General features: G+C 45.5%; 1 protein-coding gene across 1 annotated transcript in view; it reads right to left on the bottom strand.

The window, feature by feature from the left end:
- Positions 1 to 3,985: 3,985 nt before the first annotated feature.
- RCOR1 (REST corepressor 1) overlaps positions 3,986 to 21,332 on the bottom strand; it is a 125,400-nt gene continuing 108,053 nt past the window's right edge. Inside the window, exons 8-12 of the mRNA XM_077819400.1 lie at positions 16,162 to 16,356; positions 14,838 to 14,915; positions 14,004 to 14,061; positions 13,238 to 13,467; positions 3,986 to 6,717 (exon numbers count right to left, since the gene is read on the bottom strand). Coding sequence (XP_077675526.1) covers positions 6,676 to 6,717; positions 13,238 to 13,467; positions 14,004 to 14,061; positions 14,838 to 14,915; positions 16,162 to 16,356 — 603 coding nt within the window. The 3' untranslated portion in view covers positions 3,986 to 6,675. The remainder of the gene's footprint in view (positions 6,718 to 13,237; positions 13,468 to 14,003; positions 14,062 to 14,837; positions 14,916 to 16,161; positions 16,357 to 21,332) is intronic.

Below are 21,332 nucleotides of genomic sequence, written 5' to 3'. Positions count from 1 at the left end.
TACTCCATATTTTATTACATCAATGGCTTGAAAAATTTTATTTGATGTCAGCAAACATTGGAAATCATAGAAAAATGAATTGTGTAGAATTTCACAAATGAATTTTCAAACCCCATTATAATTCCTCTTACAGTAAAATGATAATTCAAAAACAAATGTTGCTTTTCAGTGGTTAAGCAATTTTATAATGCTATGAACATTCATCACAGTAAGTGTGCTGAATAATAGAAAACAGGCAAAAAAGACATTAAAATATTACTTACAACAGCATTATTACAACATACTTTCTTCAAAACCCCAACGAGTATTTGATCACTTCCAAAGCTATACAGCATTTCCATTATATTTGCAAACTTAACCTTATACATCTTTTAAATTTTGAAAAAATTCTTTTAAGTAATCTATAAGCAGTTAACAAAATTGATAAAATCTACATAATGGAATACTATACACTCCAGTATAAATTTAATTTTTAGGAGAATATGAATGTAAACACTCATTATTATACAACATGCATAGACTATACTGACCTTCCATCTTCTGAATGGTAACTTTCACTGCAATTGTGCTTTACTATCCACAGAAAAAGCTGCATTAATCCAGGGAGTGGCAGAAAGTGTATTTGCTTCAGGGCATTGCAAACGATCACTAGATTTTGACTTGCTAAAGGCAAGCTGGAGCTAATAAAAATGCAATTTTTTTTTAAAAAGTGACTATTAGGCCACTCAATTTTGAATGGGATATGAGATGTTCTATACAGACTTAAATATATATCAGAAAAGCCACATCTTGTGACATTTTTGCAGTTCATTGATCTGGAGTTTTTCGAAGTCCTTAAGCTCACAAATCCAGTGATCAAGTTAGCATAATGCACAGTTTGGCTCATATTTGGTGTGCATGAATACCAACAGTATATTGGAAATTTTGGGGGGAGGAGGCAAAAACTAAAATGGGTCAAGTTTAAATTTAAAGTGACAATGAGCATATTTTAGTAAGCAATGTTTCAGATGTGTTTGTCCTGGAAAGAAAAACGTTTGTCAGGACATCACTTTAAGAAAAAAAGTTTCATTCTTGTATTAGCTTTTTAAAAAATGATGCTTTTTATTCAGAATCCAGGGGTCTTCCTGGTTGCAAACTTGTAAAAAAAATATTAAGAATCAGTTGTTATCCCCACTGGTATTAAATATATCAAGACACAAATGTTGTGGCTGCATTACCGGTTATGGCTACTATGGACTTAAGCGTCTGATTGTACATTTTTGCTATACTGTTAAGCACAACTGAGGCATGTATTTTTTCCCTTGGTTATAAAGATTATATTACAAAAATTGATCACTGTGTTTCAGACCAGTTAAACACAATATTCAAGTAACAAGGTGTTTTAATGGGTAAGTGAAAAAAGTTACCTAGCACTTTACACAGCTACATAAAAATTAAATAGAACAAATGTAATTTGTTTATGCATATGTAATACACTTATATCTTTAAGATTTCTAAAACTAAAAGTTAAACTATCATTTGCTTTAACGATACCATATTTTTGCACAATAACTTATACTTAGGAGAAGTAAATTCCCATATTCCACAAAATATATATAATTATAACATTCACATTGATAGTTTAAGAAAACAAAATTTAAGTGAATATTACATCTTATGCAGTAATCTTTGTGGACCCTTCTAATCAGAATGCAACCAGTTGATGAATCTAATGCTTGATCCATTTAAAAAAAAAAAAAAAAAGGTCTTCATATAAAACAAGACCAAACCATTTAAACTTTCAGAGCTAAAATGATTTCTTGCATTTAAAAACATAATAGGTAAGAGAATAATGAAACAAAGTTAAAAATACAGGGCTATATTGTAAGTATAAGACGACAATAAGATAGCAGTCCTCCAAAAAAAGAATTAGACAACTTTTTTCTTCCTGATATCAAATGAATTATACATGCTATTTTCCATTGGGGAGAAAGCCAAAAACAAAACTTTTCTGATCATAAGTTTGCCAGACTTGGTGGGAAGTGGGAGGTGATCGCGCAAGACCAACTCTACAGGAGACACTTGGGCAAGGTCTACACGACAAACGTTTGTTGGTATAACATCGGTTAGGGGCATGATTTTTTTTAAATAACATTTTTATATAGGCACATGGCCCAGTGATGACACAGTTATAACGGTATAAAAGTGCTTTTGCCACAATAGTTTATTTTGTTTGGTATGAAGCTAAACCAGTAAAAATGTGCTTTTGCCAGTATAAGCTGAGTCTACACTAGGAGGATTTGCTGGTATAGCTATATGGAAACCCTTTCTAGTGTAGGTTAGGCCTGAGCGCCTGGATCCTTTACACAATAGACTGTGGTTGAATGCATGGCACAGTTTGCAAATTTGCAGTTGTAATTCACAATGGCTATCAGCTATTTTCCAAGTTTTACAAGAAGGGGACTTCCCATTATTCCTAACTTTTGCAGGTCCAATGACAGAGCTACAAGTCTGCATAAAATATCACCACTGTGCTGTCAAAAAGTGGTGTCACTTTAAGGAGTCAAAGGGGTCAAACTGGGAGGGGAGATGGCAGCACTCTTCAGACCTCTAATCACAGCAAAAGCTCAGCTTACATGAGCTGCCAAAAATCAAGCTGCTCACAGTAGATTGCACAGATGTTCAAAATGCAATCATGCACTCCCCTGGATCTCCTTGATGCCTTCCCTCCCCTCACCCCACCAAAATCAAAAAGTGGTGGCACTCTTCCAAATACACCAAAACCAAGAAATCTTCTCACCCATCCTCTTCCTTAGGCCTTGTCTACGTAAGGGAGTTGCATTGGTTTAATTTTAGTTTTGTTTTTTTTTTTAAAACCTGTTTAATTATACCAGTGCAGAAAGCTCTTATTTTTGTTTAGTTTAAACCTATTTCTAATTGATTTAAGATGAACCGATTTGAACAGAAATCAGGGAGTGCTCACACCGCCTTTTGCACCAGTTTAAATAAAGGTGTGATTTTTAAACTGATTTAAACTGGTATAACTTGGTTTACACGAGGCCTCAATAAGAAACAAAATTAATTATTGGGCAGCTGAGTTAACACTCGCTGAGAGGAATGAGGCAGTTCACACCTGTCAGAGCTTTGGTTCCAGGCTTTCTGTATACTCATCCAGGATATACTCTCCACTGCAGAGTAACTTGGGCTTTTGTATTGTCCCCAACCCCACTGTCACCCACAAACAAAACTCTCATCTGAATTTAGTGACGCTTTAGTCCCAGGCAAGCTGGTCTGGCTAAGGGTTAGAGCACAGGTGCAACTTTCACCTGGTAACTTAGATGATCAGCACCCAAGTTAGCTTGACCTGAGAGCGAGCAGCCACACCACAAAGCTATTCCCAAGTGCCCTGTCCTCGCTGGTGCTGCACTCACGTCTGGGTGTCGCTAGGACTCTGCAACTAGGATACAGTAGAGGTGGGCAAACTACGGCCCACGGGACCCTCCTGCCCGGCTCCTGAGCTCCCGGCCCGGGAGGGTTGCCCCCAGCCCCTCCCCCGCAGCCTCAGCGAGCCATGCTGCCGGTGCAGTGTATTAAACTGCTCCGTGTAGGAATGTGCTACTGGTAGCGGTTACGGAGAGCAATTTACTACATTGCACCGGCGCCACACTCTGGGCGGCATGGCTGTAGCGCTGCCAGCCTCCGGTGCTCTGTGCTGTGTGGTAAGGGGACAGGGAGGTTGGATAGAGGGCAAGGGAGTTTGGGGTGGTGGTCAGGGGTCCCGGGTGGGCAGTCAGGAAGGAGGGGGGTTGGATAGGGCAGTGAGGGTCAGGGGTCCCAGGGGTGATCAGGGGACAGGGAGCAGGGGAAGAGGGGGGCTGGATGGGGCAGGAGTCTGGGGGGGGAGGAGGGGAGGCGCCATCAGAAAACAAGGGGGGCTGAATGAGGCAGGAGTCTGTGGGGGGGGGAAGGGCCATCGGGGGCAAGAAGCAAGGGGGGGGCAGATGGGGGCGGGGGCACAGCCTCCCCTAACAGGCCCTCCATACAATTTCCGAAACCCGATGTGGCCCTCAGGCCAAAAAGTTTGCCCACCCCTAGGATAGAGGCTAACCAGCCACATGCTGATAGTCCTCCAGTGCCTTCCCACCATTCTCCTGGGTGCCCAGGAGGACAGACAAGTTCTCCCACAATTCAGTGGGAAAGAATCAGAGCAGCTCAGCTTACTGCAGTGCAAGTAGTTGTGGGATATGCCCCCAGAAGCCCTAGTGACCCATGGGGGAGTACAGCATCAGCTAGGCCACAGTAACTCAGGTATGGCTTTGCAATGTGGCTGCTCACACCGCACCAACCTCTTCTCGGGGGGCTGGGGGAGAGCACTGAGGTGGGGTAGACAGAAAATTGGGGGGCTATGCCCCCCTCACCACAAGACCCCACCCTTCTCCATGGCCCTACTCCCTGCTCCTCCTCAGTTAAATGCTGGCCCCACCTCTTCCCCACAAAGCCCCACCCCCTGGCCAAGCTGGAAGCCTGAGCTGGGCAACGCGGGGCAGCTGCTGCGCTGGCTGGTGTCACGGTGTGGGTGGCCACAGCTCTCCCGCATCTCTTGCTGCTGCTCAAGGCCCCAGGGCTAAAGCTCCTCCTCAGCTCCCCACTGCCCTTTGATTGCTCATAGCCTGTAAGGCAGGGGGACTCAGCTCTAGGGCCAACAGAGCCCTTGGGGAGCAGTGAGTGCGAGGGGCCCCAGGAGCCTGGGCTGGAACGGGCCAGCCCAGGCCACGGGGAGTCCTGGATCCACCACCTGCCCTGGGCAGCTCACCCCAGCAGGCGGGAACACAGGCCAAGGCTGCGCTCAGGCACCCGAAACCCCTGCCTAGGCTTATTTCTGTGCTGTTGCTGGCAGCGGTGCTGCCCTCAGAGCTGGGTGACTGGAGAACAGTGGCTGCTAGCTGGGAGCCCAGCTCTGAAGGCAGGGCTGCTACCAGCAACAGAAGTACCTGTATAAGGTTTCATCTTTGCACTGGGAGGGGTGGCTACAGGGGAGCTAAGGAAAATTTTGGGGTGAGCCTCTTCCCCTTTTAATTGCATATATTTGTTCTGAAAACAAAAGTGATGCGTGCTTTAGAGCAGCAGCTTCGGAACTTCACTGGTTCACATATCATCATCTTAAACCAAACCAAACCAAACCTTAAGTGAACGGATGGAACATCAAGAGGATATACCAATAGTGGTACACGTACCATAGCTTGGGAACTTCTGCTTTAGAGGGATTGAAATTGCTTCCAAAACCAAACTGGGTCAAACTTGCAATGATACAGGGAAACCAGTTGCATCTTCCCAGGGCATTATTCTTCGCGCACTAGATCGGTTGTTTCTCAACCTTTTTGATACCAGGTACCAGCTTGCTACCTTCCTAAACTGTGTCAGAGAAATCTCAGGGACCGGCAAGGAGGCTGCCACGGTCCGGCACCAGTCCATGGACCGGTTGTTCAGAAGCATTGCACTAGATCAATCAGATCACTTCCAGGTCCTGTACAGGATTGAGAAAGGGGATCAGAGTGACAAAGTGGGAACAATACAGAACTGAGTGAGGGCAACGAGATGGTCCTTGTCCTCCTCCACACAAGGTCTCCTCCAAGACTGAAATCTACATTTTAGGGTTGCACTTTCACGTCAACACTTCCCCACCCTTCCACTGAGATGAGCAATTTGGTGCCTTTGGCAACCTCAGTGCTCTCAAGAGGACGATGACGACACTGGAATAAAGTGACTGTATAGTAGCCTAATTTAAGGGTGGGAAAAAAAGTGAGAAGCACCAGCTAAAGTTGTTTTGACTTAATCCCACAGAGAGTCAGGAAAAAGGAAGTTGTGTGGCACTCACTTAAAAAGTTACAATGTGAATGCCGAATGCCATGGTTTATATATTGTATCTGACAGATTTCAGGTTATGTATTCCCTTTTACACTAAATAAAAGCCATTAAAAATATCCAGGAATAAAACGCTCAACCAGTTAGTGAGCTTTCTACAAAGCAAGAACAAGTACAAATACAGCGGAAAGAAAGCATTGCACAAACCAGAAGTGTAATGAGTTACAACTGTAGACAGACCCCAACCTTAAGAATAACCTTTCACATCACTTTGCATTATTTAAGAACGCTTGCTAACATGCCCTGTAATTGCAGAGTAAGTATGATGCCATTGGCATGTGCATAAGCCTCTCCTTTATAGAAAGCTCACTAATAATAGTGTCATTGTAAGAATAATAATTACTTTATACAGGAAGCAGAGATCACAAGGCCATGCAGCAATACGTACTTATACCCTATGGAGAGGACCAAGTATTATAAGAGCTCCTACTGTGTAGCGTTAGTGTGGGGCTGCTAACACCGGAGTTCCTTGCTGTGCAGACTTGCCAGATTTTACCCACAGGTGTAACTGGTTCTAGAAGTCCCTGTGCTTAAGCAGGATATTGATGAAATGGAGCGCTATCTGGGAGCTTTTGAAAGAAAGTCGAGGCAGTATGGAGGAGTGAGGAAAAATTAAGGCAGATGTAGCACAGGACTGGAAGCGTTTGCCTTTTTTTGGTAATAGCTGCTTGTCCACATAGATCTGATGCAGATGGCTGTCTGAGGTTTGCTAATACCTGATATCCTGGAAAACACAGTAGTCAAACACAAATTGTTCTAGGCTACACGAGCTTCTCATGAAGCAGATGCATATCTGACATCAAGAACAGAAGTAGCCTAGAGGGAAAAAGAAGAGACATTTGTTTAACTGTACACACACACACACACACACTCTTCCAAACTTTGCTCGAAGTGTAAGATACTGAAAGCAAAGACAGACAGACAACTCTGATATACAGCAAGCAGCGTCCTTTGCTCTGAGATGAAACAGGACTTATTGATTGTAAATAAATAAAGCTAAACTCAGCACTAAGGCCACTTTATCGTCAGTGATTTCACAGGAAGCGTAAAGGTGACTGTTTGCCATGAAAAAACAATTCCAGGGAAAACCAAGGAAGGATGGGTTACTCATCTTAGATGTAGAACTTGTGGCACCTTGGAGACTAAGGTGCCACAAGTCCTCCTTTTCTTTTTGCAGATACAGACTAACACGGTTGCTACCCTGAAACCTGTCACCTTAGATGTGTTGCACATATGCTCCATATGCCTCAGACAAGAAATTTTTCCTTAGCAACGTCTGTCTGGTCCGTGTATGTGCCCTGTATGTGCCCCTGCCCTCCTTGTGCTCTGCACCAAGAGAACAAAGGGGGCTGCCAGACCCCCTGCCATTTTGTTTCTTCTCTACTGGCAGTTCACAGTAAGGGAAAACCAGGCAGTGACAAAGAGCACTATCCTCCCCCTTCACACAGGGCCACATAAACACGCCTTTAAGAACTCAGGTTACCACAAGGTGAGCAACCCATCCTTCTGTGAGTGACTGTCACTGTGTGTAGTGCACTTCAGGTGCTTTACAAGCTACATCTCTTTAAAGAAGATGGGTGCCTGGAACCTTATGACACAATAGACCGCAGAACTCCCCTAACCTAGAGAAGCAGTTGCTTACACCAGTGCATAATGCCTAGAAGTGGAGTTCGTGAACAGAACTCCAAGTTGCTGTCAGCTGATGTCAGTAAAAGGGCCATCGCTAATGGAAGCTATCGATGCTGCCTGAGCTCTAGTTGAGTGCACACTGATACGCTACCTTTGAGGAAACGTTCATCTTGTAGCAGAGAAGGATGCTCCCTGAGATCCATTTAGTGTCTGGGAGGAAATGACCTCTCCTTTCACACACCCTGCGAATGACAGAGTCTAGGACAGTGGTTCTCAGCTCACCTAGATATTTGCCTAGTTTTACAACAGGTTACATAAAAAGCATGAATGAAGTCCATACAAACTAAAATTTCATACAGACAAAAAGAGAAAGTAAGCAGATTTTCAGTAATAGTGTGCTATGACTCTCTTGTATTTGTAAGTCTGATTTTGTAAGTAAGTAGTTTTTAAGTGAGGTGAAACTTGGGGTACGTAAGACAAATCAGACTCCTGAAAGGGGTACACTAGTCTGGAAAGGTCTAGGAGACTTTTGAAAAGATTTTATTCTTTGCGGATAAGGCGTAAGAGCCCTATGCACATCCAGTGGAGTGTCACACCACCTCTTCCCTGCTGGAATAAGGTTTTGGGTAAAACACAGGTAGATGGGTGCTTTGGTTGATATGAAAGTCCAACACCATCTTAGCGATGAACTTCAGATGTAGTCCCATATATACCTTGTCCCAGTGCAAAACTGTGGGGTGGGAACAGAGGAGGGAGGTGGTCAGCCATGAGAGCACCTAGCTCCCGACTCTTCTGGCCATCATTATGACCAAAAATGCTACCTTCGTAGAAAGGGGTAGCAAGGAGCTGGATCCCAGGGGCTCAAGTGGTAATTTAGTAAGGGCTGATAAAACAAGGTCCAAGTCCCAGGCTGGTACAAGTCTAGCCTCTGGAGTGAAGATGTGAATCATACCCTCCAGGAAGCTGGCGGTGACTGGGTGGGAAAAATAAAGGGTAGGTGTCTGCCAATGGATGAAGGGCATTAATGGCTGCCAGTTTTACCCTGGGAGAGCTAACAGCAATCCTGGACAAAAGTTAGTCCAGTATGCCTGGAATCTCTGCCTGTAAGGGTGTAGTTCCTTGTCTGTTATATCACAATTTCAATCTTTCCCATTTTGCTTTGTAACCTTTCCTGGTAGTATCCTATCTACTGCTGCACAGGACAGCATGGATGTCAGCCAAACAGGCCTTTTCTAACTGTGACATCCAACCAAATACCATGCCTTCAGGTGAAACATGGCTGGGTTGGGGTGGCAAGTCTGTCCTTCATCCTGGGTTAATAGTTGACACATCAGGGGAAGACAGAGAGGAGACTGGACGGACAGCTGAAAAGCATGGAGGGTACCGGAACTATCAGGCCCAACCCAATGCTAGGAGGATGGCTTGCACCTTGTCTTGTCTGATCATCTTCAACACCTGAGTTAAGAGAGAAATCTGTGTGTGTCGATCTCAGGGCCCTGACCATTGCATCACCTAGACAGCCTGTGCTACAACTCCCTCTGAAGCACAAGTCTTTGGCCTTGTTCACATGGGACGCAGAGATTTGTGGATGAGACACCCCACACTCAAAACCCCTCCCAGACAGGGGAGCGCAGCAGCTTCCACTTGTGTTCTGTGGAGAAATGTCCGCTCAGAGAATCCGCTAGGAATTGTGGATCTCTGCCAGGTGTGCAGTGGCCAAGATAATCCACCTGGGAATGCACTAGTTCCAAAGGGCAACGGCCTCCACACAAAGCTGGGAGGAGCACGCTCCTCCCTGCTTGTTGACGTAGGAGACTGCTGCCACATTGTCTGATAACACCATTCTGAACTTTAGATGATGGATGAACTTGTTTAGTTCCTTAGAGTCCAGAATGGGTCTTCATCACCCTGTCTTCTTGGGGATGAGACAGTACCTCAAGTAGAACTCCTTTCCCCATGCTGTTGGGAGATACTAGTTCTAGCACCCCCAGTTGAAGGAGCAACTCTGCCTCCTGCTGAAGAACGGTCTTGCGAGGGACCCCTGAAAAAGAAGGGGATGGGGGAGGGGAGGGAAGAGAACTGGATCGTGTACTCAAGGAAATGACTTCTAGTACCTTCAGTCTGTCATGATTTCTGTCCCAGTAAATAGGGAGTGGGAAAGTTGGTCTCCAAAGGATGGGGGAAAGGAAACAAACAAAACAAAACCACCCCCCACCCCACAGTGTGTTTGTGTAGATCTGCAGGAACAGCTGATGCATGGCTGTCAAAGTTTCCATTAAAACACCAGTTTCAAAGGTGGCAATGGTTGGGAAGTGAGAGACTCTTAACCTAGGGCACCCTTTCTATGCATTGTTTGACACTTGCACATCCTAGGCAACGAGTAGTAAGAAGGAACTGAGATGATAGTAGTCCACCAGCCCTCTCTATTCCCTTAGTGAGAACATGAGGCGAGCAGGGGCATATGTGTGGACCACACTGACAGAGCCAGGGAAAAATCTCTGGTCCTAGGAGCATGTGCGACCTGATGGGCACTACACATAGGAACAATCAGTTGAAGAACCAGAACTTGGGATAGGGGTTTTGGGTGCACTTACTGGGCAGGGGCAGAGAAAAGCCACAGATGAGGGTATGGCTGAAGTAGAGAGTGGAGGAGATCAATGGGGTCCTGTGCCGGGCCAGCTAGCATTCTTGTATGCACTATCAGACTGATCCTGCAGAACAGACCAGCAGAGCCACAGAGGCAAAGTGCTGAGAACCCCAGGACTGGGTCTGCCCCAATGGTGCACTGCTATACAGGAGGGAGGGCACAATCTCCTTCCTGCCCTATACAGAACTAACCTCTCTTAGCTCATAAAACTATACAAAATATGGGCAAACTGATCCGTCTCTTTTGGAAGTTCAGCTCCAGGGCTGGATTTAGTTTCCGCTGAAGGCAACGAACAGCATATGTTGACTACCTGCTCCGTGAAGTAGCAATTGTTCAGGTAGATTTTGGGCCATTAATTTCACGGAACAACAACATTGCATCCCACACTCTTGTACTGGCAGGCAGGGCAAAAAGCAAGGACTGGTATATTTTCAAAACTCCCTCCATAAGGTCAACTCTTCTGCCTCCTTCCAGCAAGACATACCCAACAAACGAGCAGGAAGAGAGTGGAATCTTAGGTTGGCACATGGTTTATGTATGCCTTTATCACATGCCTTTTATTTTAGAAAATATGATGCATGACCCTAACTAATTTGTTCTTGGTTTGTGGCCAGTTACTAGTACTGGCACATCATTGTGCATTAAATGTTAAATCAAAAGGAGACAGGCATGTTTTAAACCTCTTGGTTCTGAAGCACCACTTGAGTAGCATGCCAGAACCTCTTCTACAGAAAAGGCTTCATCAGCACCATAACCCATCTGACATTGATTAAGCAAGCAGCAAACCAAGACCGGTATTCAACTGTTTATCTTGTTACCTTACCCTGCCACCCCTCCAGCCAGTTTGTCCATTGTATCCTCCTATCACATCCTGTGTCACCTAGACTGCCAAGTTCTTCCTGGTCACTGGTCTGTGCAGTGCCTAGGAATGCCTGACCCTGGATCCTTGGCACTACTTTACTGAGCTGCAAGTAAATAATAATCCAATTCTTTATGGCAGTCGTTCCTCTCAGTTCTGCCTCCTCTCTTCCTCCCTTGGCTTAAAGGGGCCCTGCTGCTACTCTCAGGATCCACTTTCCAGTCACATCTTCCTGCCTCTATTGATGTACCCAACCCATCCTCTCTCTGCTCCAAGCTACCTCTGCACAATACTCCCACCTTCTCAATGGAGAAAAGTGTAATGTATCCTACTCCACCCAACCCTCCTACCTCCTCAGCAGCTGCTCCACTCGGCTTTCACATCCCTACTCTCCTGCCACTTAGCCTCTCCCCCCTCCTCTCACTCCATCCAACCCTGCTCTGTACTAGCCACCAACTCCAGGCTGGCCTTCCAGAGCCCTTGTGCCTCCTGGAACGGACCCCAAGCTTTTAGCTGTTGCTACACACTGTAAATACCTCCTTCTGTATCCACCCATTCCCTTCCAGTCTGAAGGGAGATTCCACCTTTTAAAAAGTTAATTTAGGAACAAGGGTTAATCTGAGGCCAGGATAACTCCTAAGCCTTAGAGCCTAAAGAATTGGGGGGTGGGGGTGGGGTGTTTTCAACAATCAGTAACACTGACTAATACACAGTAGCTCCTTATCCATGATGGGTAGAGACACCTGGCATCAAACAGGTAACTTGTTCCTGGCTACATATTTGAAATACATTATAGAGCTGGAACAAAGGCACAACAGAAGTAGTGTGTGTGTGTGAGAATTTAATTATTCACCTTCCTACAGAAAGGGTCTTTGCCAAGCTCTGGATATTTTTATTTAGAGACATTAATTAATGCACTCAAGGACACCTTTAAGAGTGGCCTAAAATATCAGTAGGACTCATGCAGCAATGAAGTGGTGTTCATTGTGTACCTAAAGTTAACGGCTCGTGCTGCATGAGCTAACCAAGCATGGTAAGAACAGCTGAGAAACACCACAAGCAAGGATGGTGACAGAAACCTTTAGTTCAGTAGGAGCCAAATTCTGCCATAGGTCACGTGCGCAAGCATCTCAAGCCATGTCTACACCACAAGCACTATAGTGGCATAGCTATGGTGCCACGGCTATGCCACCGTAACCCCATAGCATAGACACCCGACAGCAGAAGGGTTTTTCCATCGCTGAAGGAACTCCACCTCCCCAAGTGATGGTAGATAATTGATGAAAGCATTCTTCCACGGACTTAACTGTGTCTACAGCAGGGGCTAGGTTGGCATAGCAACAGTGCTCAAGAGTGTGGAGTTTCACACATCTGAGCCGTGTAGCTAAGTCAATTTAAGTTTTAAGTGTAGACCAAGCTGAAGGGTAGAATTTACTACTGGATAAAGTTCTCTAGTATGAATTAGGACTAGGTCAAAGACAGCCCAAAGTCCAGTTCATGTTTTGGTTTTCCTATTGCACAACTATCATTTATATTAAATCTTGTAAATAAAATATCATATTTAAGAACTGTAAAGAGCCTAGGTTATCTTTAAAGGCACAGTCTGTGGAGAAATATTATCAAGAAAGAGACAGATGGAACAGTCCCATTGCACCCGTCTACTCAGAAACCCCATGAAGTCACCAGGAGTCTCGCTCATGGAGCAGCTCTGGGATTGAGCACAAAACAAGCTGTTTTCACAATCCCACCTTGTTATTTATATAGCCCTTTGGGCATACACACACACACACACACACACACACACAAGGTTTCCGTCTTAGAAATTTACACCCGAGTCCAAAAAACCAAACCCTAGACTAAGAGTTGAGGAATTTAAGTCCAGCTAAAGCATCCAACTGAGCTACAGAAATAAATGAGGGTGAGAGAATGCCAGTGACAGTCACAGATATTGCCAGAGCCTGCAAATCAGGAGGTCTCTTATCACCTTAAGTTACACCTGGAATTCCCAATATTGTCACTGGGAACTGCATACACAGGAGAAATTTGCTCAAATACTTTATTTCGTATATATACACACACAAGAAAATAAGTTGGTTGAAAGCTGTGAAAAATGGCTGTTAACAGTTTGGACTTCATTTATGTATTTGAACCTAAAAGCAACCAGCATTTTACAGTCCCAAACGCTTTAGTCACAGATTTACCTCATTTTCCTCTTCTGACATTTTAGTGGAATTGTCAGGCGATTTTACGGGCTTTTGGTTACTAGGTCCATTTGTCTCCTCTTTGCCATGTTCTGCTTCCCACTCCTGTAGAACTTCATCTATGTTGAAACGACGCCGGTAACTTACAAAAAAATGTTTCACTTGCACCACGGATTTATTTCCAATCACATCAGAGATTGCCTGGAAATCTCTACCATACTTCCTGATTGCTGAAAACGGAAGTAGAAGAATTATATAAGCAGCGACAGCAACTAGAGATGGGCATGAGTCACACTGCAAGGATCCAATGCTGGATTTCCCCAAGGTTTGGGCCCATCTCTGGTTACACCACCATGAAAGATGGTACAAAGTTGGGAATGGGAGAAAGAGACGGATGATAGAAGAGTTGGGAGCAGAGACAGAGAGAGACAGAGTTGTATATAAAAAAGGAGTCATGTAGGATGAGCCAAACCAGAAGTGCTAAACTCACCAACTCTACCTGTAAGTTACATGTATAAGCAACCTGGCAGTGACTGCACTAAGAGTGTCACTGTCTAGAAGCAGGTGAGTGATCGGTTTGCCCAAATGAACACTGCATGCCATGCGTCATAAAAGGGAAGGAGTATTAACCCCTCTTTCTTTAGCAACAATATACAGTAATGTCAAGATTTTCCATTAGCCACTGAAGGAGAAATCCCAGCTTGATGTGCAGTAGGGTTCAACTGTACATCACCTGCTGAAGTAGGAAAGGTTTACAGTTCCATACCTTGCACAGCAAGAAGCTGCTCATCTGTGGTCCAACGTGCATTAAATTTCTGAACGACCTAGGTGTCATAAACAAAGTAATTCATTTCCTTAAGCAATGGACTTTCACTCATATCTGAGTTTGTAATTTCTTGTCTGAATGCAGCAGTGAACTAATTCTAGATCCTTCCAATAGGGTATTTTTCTTCCTATTAAAATATTGTATTATTCCTTATTGTTAACTGACAAACAAATTGATTCCATAGTTAATTGTTAACACGACACAGAAGTGTGGGGCTTCGTCCATGCTCTGAGTACAGGACTAGGAGTTAGAGGGAGTTCCTCTTTTTATTTATTGGCGTTGCCCACCAACTCCCTCTGTGATCTCAGTCAAATTTCTTATAGCCTGATTATTAGAGGTGCCAAGTACTGAGATCTCCCATTAACTCTGATGGAAATTGTGGGTGCTCAGCAGTTCTGTCAGTCAGGCCATTAACTTCTCTGGCCAGTCCCCCATTCTGTGGAATGGGCTAATAATTACCGCTCTCAGAAGGGTGTTATGACAACACTCGGACGAATATGGTGACTGCGAAGTATTACCAGCAATCTGAATGTTTATATTTGAAACAAGTTTTACAACCAGCCAAATACAGATTGAAAGTTGCCTGCTGGTACCCTCTTCCACCCTCCCCTCTCGCAAAGGCCAATTACCATTAGATTGGTCTCTAGGTTAGCTGGCAGTAGATAGAATGATTGTATCTACATAGTGCCAGCTATGACATTTAAGCAAGAATTAGGACTTGATATTAGGAAATGCAGAAGAGATGCATACATAACAGTGTGTGAACTGGCATACCTCTGGAAGTCTGTATTGTTCTATTCCACCTTCAAGTTTTTCTTTGAGAGCGCTATTTGTCTGCTTGATATTTTGAATCTGGGCCGGGGGGGGAGAAAAAAGAAGCAGTGACTTTCAGCAAGGATAAAAATGGTTCAACAAGCCCTGTCCCAGCCACCCTTGTGAACACCCCACCAGCTTGACTTTGCAGCTCTCCCTGAATCCTCTTTTTATGAAAGAAGATTCATCTGTACCCCAAGTACAAGAAACATCTGGGGCGATTATTAAATCTATTTATACTGTAAGCTCTTTGGAGCAGGGTCTGTTTCTTATTCTATGTTTGTACAGTGCCCAGCATAAGGGGACCCCATCCTCTGTTGGCCCTCGGTACTACCTTAAAACAATAACACACACAATAGTAATTCAAAGCTAAAAATGACTATAGTCGTTTGAAATGGACCTGAACCAATTCTAAATTCTGAAGTCAAGGGAGTGTTCAGATCTAGGACATAGGCAAAAGGACTAAACCCAGGAAGCGATTCATTAGCACTTCTGTCTTGGCTTTTAGATGTACAGAGAACATTTACCATTAATCAGTTTAAGACTGATCTACTGGCGGTGCAGAAATACGTGGGGAAACTTGCCCAGCACCTGCCTGCAGAAAGCACATGTCAAACCACAGCAGAATCTCAGCTTCGCATTTTGAGCTGATGCCAAAACTTCCAAAAGGTGAAGGTCCAATTAAAAAACTAAACAAAACCCCCACCCTCTCCCCTGACGCACAAGCTCCACAGACACAGAGTGAAGAACTGTGTTTGCACCCAATGCAGAGTTCAGCTCCATCATGTTTGCCAGCATAGGGGGGAAACACGACGGAGGACACTGAAGAGATGCGTTAGGGCTGTAGGAGATGCCACAGAAGAGATCTATAGCCAGAAGTGGAGAGCGGCTCTGGCTATTCCAAAGGTGACATGAGAAAAACGTGAAGAAAGCTAAATACGGTAGATGCAAAGCAGTTACTGCTGGAAGATACACCACCCAAAGCAAAATTCAAGTTCAAAAATACGAGCAACACCAGGTTAAAAGGCAGACAGAGGGCTGACAAACTCTTTGGATCACAATGAACTATTTCTTGCTGCTTTGTAACTACAAAACTAGATTTAAACAGTCCTGGGCTAATTCACTTTGGTAGGCTGGCAGCTTGTTAATTAAGCCACATCCTGTTGTAAGCCATCACAGCCATGCTATAAATCCCCTGTAACAACCCACGTGGTGACCGACAGCAGCACCTTTAAAATATCAGAGGACAAATCTACTCCTGAGCTGTCTTTGGAGTGGTTCCTACCTGTCGCTTGATTGAGACCAATTCCATGTCCAGTTGTCTGAGCACAGTGGTAGCAGCAGTGGCATTGGCAGAAACTGCCTCCACGTCCTCTTGAGAAAGGAACATTCCTTTGGGAGGTTTCCTCTTCGCCCTGTTTTTAGCCTGTGTACTGTGCTTCTCCTTCTTCACCGGAGGCATCGTCTCAGGTGGCGGCACCTGGGAAGCAGACATTTTACACAAACTCTGTTCTCAAAAGAAAGACGGACTCTCAAGGAGACTGAAGTCAACGGGGTTTAGGCTCTTTAGTCACAGAGATGCCTTTGAAAATTACATCTCATCCTTCCGTTCTGGTGGAACACAGTAAGTTGCAAAGTAACAGGAATTAAATCCTTTGTGTGACAACATCATGCTATGGGGCACTGTGATCACAAATAAATGATACCACATCAATCTTTTCTACACGACAATAGTGTCTTTCCAGATACAGATATTTCTGTTGCTTTTTTAGTTGGCTTCCATTTTCTGGTACAAGTGCCTAATCATCAGTTAAATGTCATGGCCAGGCCTCAATGGGTTAGTTTAATTCATTCCCAAAAGGAAATTCAATTTGATGGGGTGAGGGTGGGTGAACATAACGTAAGAGTTGTGCCAGACACAAGGAAAAAACAAATGCAACCCAATTCAAGATTGAACATGAGGGTTGAGGTGACTGCAAAGTAATTCTTAAGAACAATAATTTTTAAGGAATTTTTACCCACTTTATTTTAGTACAGTGCTAACAAACAAGATACAGAGTTTTACCTGTCTGAGGAATTCAAACTAGAAAGATCTCTTTTCCAGGAAGGAGGGAGAGGAGAGAGTAGGATGGTAGCATGGGGAAGGGGATATATTTCACACATATTAACCTCACATTCTACAAAGAATTAGATACCAAGCTGATCTATTTTGACCCAAAAAAGCTATAAATATTTCCCCACCTCTGTCTATAATCAGAGATATCTTCCGGCAAACCACTAATTTTTCTAACCGTTTCAGCAGTTTATTACATGGAAAAATCATTTTATTACCCCTCACACTCCCATCAAAAAGCACATTTGAATCTCTTTAATATCACCTCCAAAAAAGAACATATGTTAACTTGCAAACCAAAAAAAATCCTCCATCCTAAGATTAAAGTTGTTGTATAGAGGCTGGAATAGTGCCAAGAACTTTAAAGAAAAAAAAAAAAGAAAAGAAATGAAATGAGACAGGAGAGGATCCAAAATTGCATTCCTGTATGTGCTCATCTGCAAGTTAAAATACTGGATACAAGTCTGGTTAGTGACACCTTATAACTGCAAATCAGGAAGAAAGTTTCTTCACGCTGTGCAGCGTCCATTTGCTAATTAGAAATCTTTAAACACTGAACACACATATGCATGAAGGCTCACCGAATGAGGATCCAAATCCATCAGGCCCTAAGTGCCTAAGCCAGCCCAGGAGCAAGAAGCTATTCTGTTTAGGGAATCTGCCTACACAGATCTCCGTGCACCAGGGGAGTAGGAGAACAGCAGAAACACACTACAATAGCCAGACAGATTTAATGATGGACCAGTGAGGCAAGTTTTGCATTCAGCTTTAGAAGTGAGAGCTTTGATAACGAAGTCAGGAAAATAGTTTGAAGTGGATTAGAGGTTTCAGATTGGTGAGTATTTCATCTACACACGGAAATTCACAGGCCTGTGCATAAATCTAGTACAATGGACTCAAGCTACAGGATGACAACATGCAGCATCAGCAACGTGAATCTCCCATGAGGCTGAACATCAAATGTTTATTCCTCTGTAAGTGTAAGTAACTTCAGATTGTTATTCTACTGAGTTCACAGAATATGCAGCTGCTCTCTATTATGGACAATAGCTTTTGACAGCTCCAAGCACATTGAGACCCTTAGTATATCGTGCAGGCATTGAGAATTTAAATATCTAACCTATCTTGGAAAAGTTGCTTTGCTGGCCCTAGGTATACCTTTGTAGAATTCAATCAGTTTAAAAACCCACAGAAAAGAATCTGGATGTCAATATGGGGATCTCCAGGGCTTATATAGTGTCACAGATATACACAAGTGTTCATAGATAGAAGACAAGGTCTCTGTACCAAGGCTGAGGATTTAAATTAAAAAAAAGTAAAGCTATCTCATACCACTTAGTTAATGTCTTATTTTCTTTGCTTTCTGACTCCAGGAAAGGAGAGGAGTTAAGAAAAAACGGTTACAGTTTCATAACTGTTGTTCTTCGAGATGTGGGGCTCATGTTCATTCCATTCTAGGTGTGTGCACGCCCACATACGTGGTCGCCGGTGATTTTTGCCTTAGCGGTATCTGTAAGGCTGGCAGTGGTGCCCCCTTCAGTGCTGCGCTCATGCGTCAGTATATCAGTGCTGCTGGGCCTATGCTCTCTCAGGTCATTCTTGCCAGCAACTCCAACAGAGGAGCAGGAGGGCGGGTAATGGAATGGACATGAGCAACACATCTCGAAGAACAACGGTTATGAAAGGTAGGTAACCGCTTTTTCTTCTTCCAGTGCTTGCTCACGTCGATTCCATTCTAGGTGACTCACAAGCAGTGTCCAAGAAGGTGGGCCTGGAGTTCACAGTCTTGCAGCGTGCAGCACTGCTCTGCGAAGCCAGCATCGCCCCATGCCACAGGTGGGAAAATTATGGCCTGCGGGCCACTTCCGGCCCGCGGGCCTGTCCTGCCCAGCCCCTCCTTTGCAGCCTCAGCGTGGCGCCAGCACTCTGGCCCGTCTCTCCTGCCAGGCAGTGTGGGTGGTGTGCCTGGCTCTGGCCGGGCAGCGGGGCTGAGAACTCCTGCTGCTCTGAGCAGCATGGTAAGGGGACAGGAGGGTGAGTGGGACGGGGAACAGGGGGCGTTGGGTAGGCGTGGGAGTCCCAGGGGGGCCTGTCAGGGGCAGGGGTCCTGGGAGGGAGCAGATAGGGGGCGGGGGCCAGGCTGTTTGGGGAGGCACAGCCTTCCCTACCCGGACCTCCATACAGTTTCTCAACACGGATGTGGCCCTCGGGCCAAAAAGTTTGCCCACCCTTGCCCCATGCTGTAAAGTGCAACACCGCCAGGGTTGGTTTCAAAAGACTGCCATGGTTCTGGGACAGCAGGTCTGGCCAGAGAGACAGCCGCAGCAAGGTGGCTACCGAAAGGTCCAGCAGCATGCTGAACCAGTGCTGGCGAGGCCACTCACGGGCTATCAGGATGACCTTCGTCCTGTCTGGTCTGACCTTCAGGAAGACTCTGTGGATCAATGGCACTGGCGGGAAGGTGTACATCAGGGTCTCCAACCACGGGAGCAGGAAAGTGTCTGACAGGGAACCCCTGTCCATCTCCCGGAGTGAACACCTGGCGTTTCCTGTTCTACCGGAACGTGAACGAGTCCATCTGGTGAGTCCCTCACTTTTGGAAGAGAATATTGAATACTCTGGATGGAGTGACCACTTGTGGCGAGACGAGAAGGTCCTGTTGAAGCAATCTGCAAACATGTTCCTGGTCCCAGGCAAATGCATGGCTACCAGATGAATGGCCTGCTGCACACAAAAATCCCAAAGGCAGAGAGCTTTTTGGCAAAGGTCCGATGACTTGGTTCTGCAGTGGTTTCGTCCATGAGGACCTGAACCACCTTGCCCCTCAGGTGGGGCAAGAAAGCCTGGAAGGCCAGGCAAACCGCTTTGAGCTCCCTGATGTTGATATGGAGGGCCAGATCATCTTGCAGCCAGTGCCTTGCATGCTGAGCTCGCCATGGTGGGCTCCCTAACCCAGGTCCGAAGCATCGGAGACCAGGGTCAGCGATAGGGACAGGGCCGCAAAGGGAACTCCCTGCAACACCAACCCGGGGTTCATCCACCAATCTAGGGACGATAAGATGTGATCCAGCACCCTGACTACCTGCTCTAGGTCATGACTGACCATGTATGTACAGGCGGCCATGTGGCCCAACAACCGCAGCAGGTGTGAGCCATGGTGAGCGGGTGGTTCTTCACATGGGAGATCAGGTCCGACATGACCTGAAAACGCACCTCCGGAAGAAAGGCTCTGGCTCGCGTGGAGTCGAGAAGTGTCCCAATGAACTCTATTTGTTGAACTGGCCTTAAGGTGGATTTTTTCTCATTTGCCAGCAGACCGAGGTCGCAGCAGATGGAATGCATCAGAACGAGGTTTCTCTGCACTTGTTCCTGAGACCTGCCCGTGATGAGCCAATTGTTGAGATACAGGAAGACCTGGACCCCTCGATATCTCAGGTAAGTGGCCACTGGCGCCATACATTTTGTGAAGACCACTGGGGCCAATGAGAGACCAAAGGGCAGCGCTGTGAATTGGAAATGGTGTCCACTCACTATGAAACGGAGGAAATGTCTATGATCTTGGAATATGGAAATATGTGTCCTTCAAGTTGAGAGCGGCGTACAGTCTCCTGGATCCGGGGAGGGGATGATGGAGGCCAGGGAGACCATGCGAAACTTCAACTTCTTGAGAGACTTGTTGAGGCATCGCAGATCCAGAATGGGTCTGAGGCCCCCTTTTGCTTTTGGGATTAGGAAATAACAGGAGTAGAACCCTTTATTCACATGTCCTGAGGGACCTCCTCCACCACCCCTAGGTTCAGGAGGTTCTCAACTCTTGAATGAAAAGCGGCTCATGAGAAGGGTCCCTGAAGAGGGACGGAAAAGAGAGGGGTGGGAGGGAGGGGTAGCCGAAAACTTCAGGGTGTAGCTGGACACTATGTCCAGCACTCAGCGGTCCGAGGTGACCCATGACAAGGCCAAACAGTAGGGATGAAAACAAACAGTCGAGGAAACAATAGAGTGGATCTTGGGAGTTGACTCGGATGTTGCTCTCAAGGGCACCCTCAAAATGAGTGCTTCTGGCCCTTAGGAGACTTTGCTGGGCCGGACTGTGCAGGTGAGTGGGAGGAGGAAGGGCAGCGGTGGTTACAAAACGAATGTCCCTATCCCTTCTACTTGCAGATCCCAAGGCCTTGGCAGCGGGGGTGGCCGGAACTGCTTCCATGCAGACTGCAGCGTATGCATGTCCAGAAAGCAAAGAGTGGCCAGAGTGTCCTTTAACTCATGCAGCCTCGCATCTGCCTGCTCAAAAAAACACCACATCCCACTCCATTTGGAGGGAGCACCTAGCCACCATGGTGCCC

Source organism: Eretmochelys imbricata, chromosome 6 (assembly GCF_965152235.1).
Source record: "Eretmochelys imbricata isolate rEreImb1 chromosome 6, rEreImb1.hap1, whole genome shotgun sequence".
Lineage (NCBI taxonomy): Eukaryota > Metazoa > Chordata > Testudines > Cheloniidae > Eretmochelys > Eretmochelys imbricata.
The sequence above is the reverse complement of the archived record's forward strand: the minus strand, read 5'-3'. Positions and strand labels throughout refer to the sequence as shown.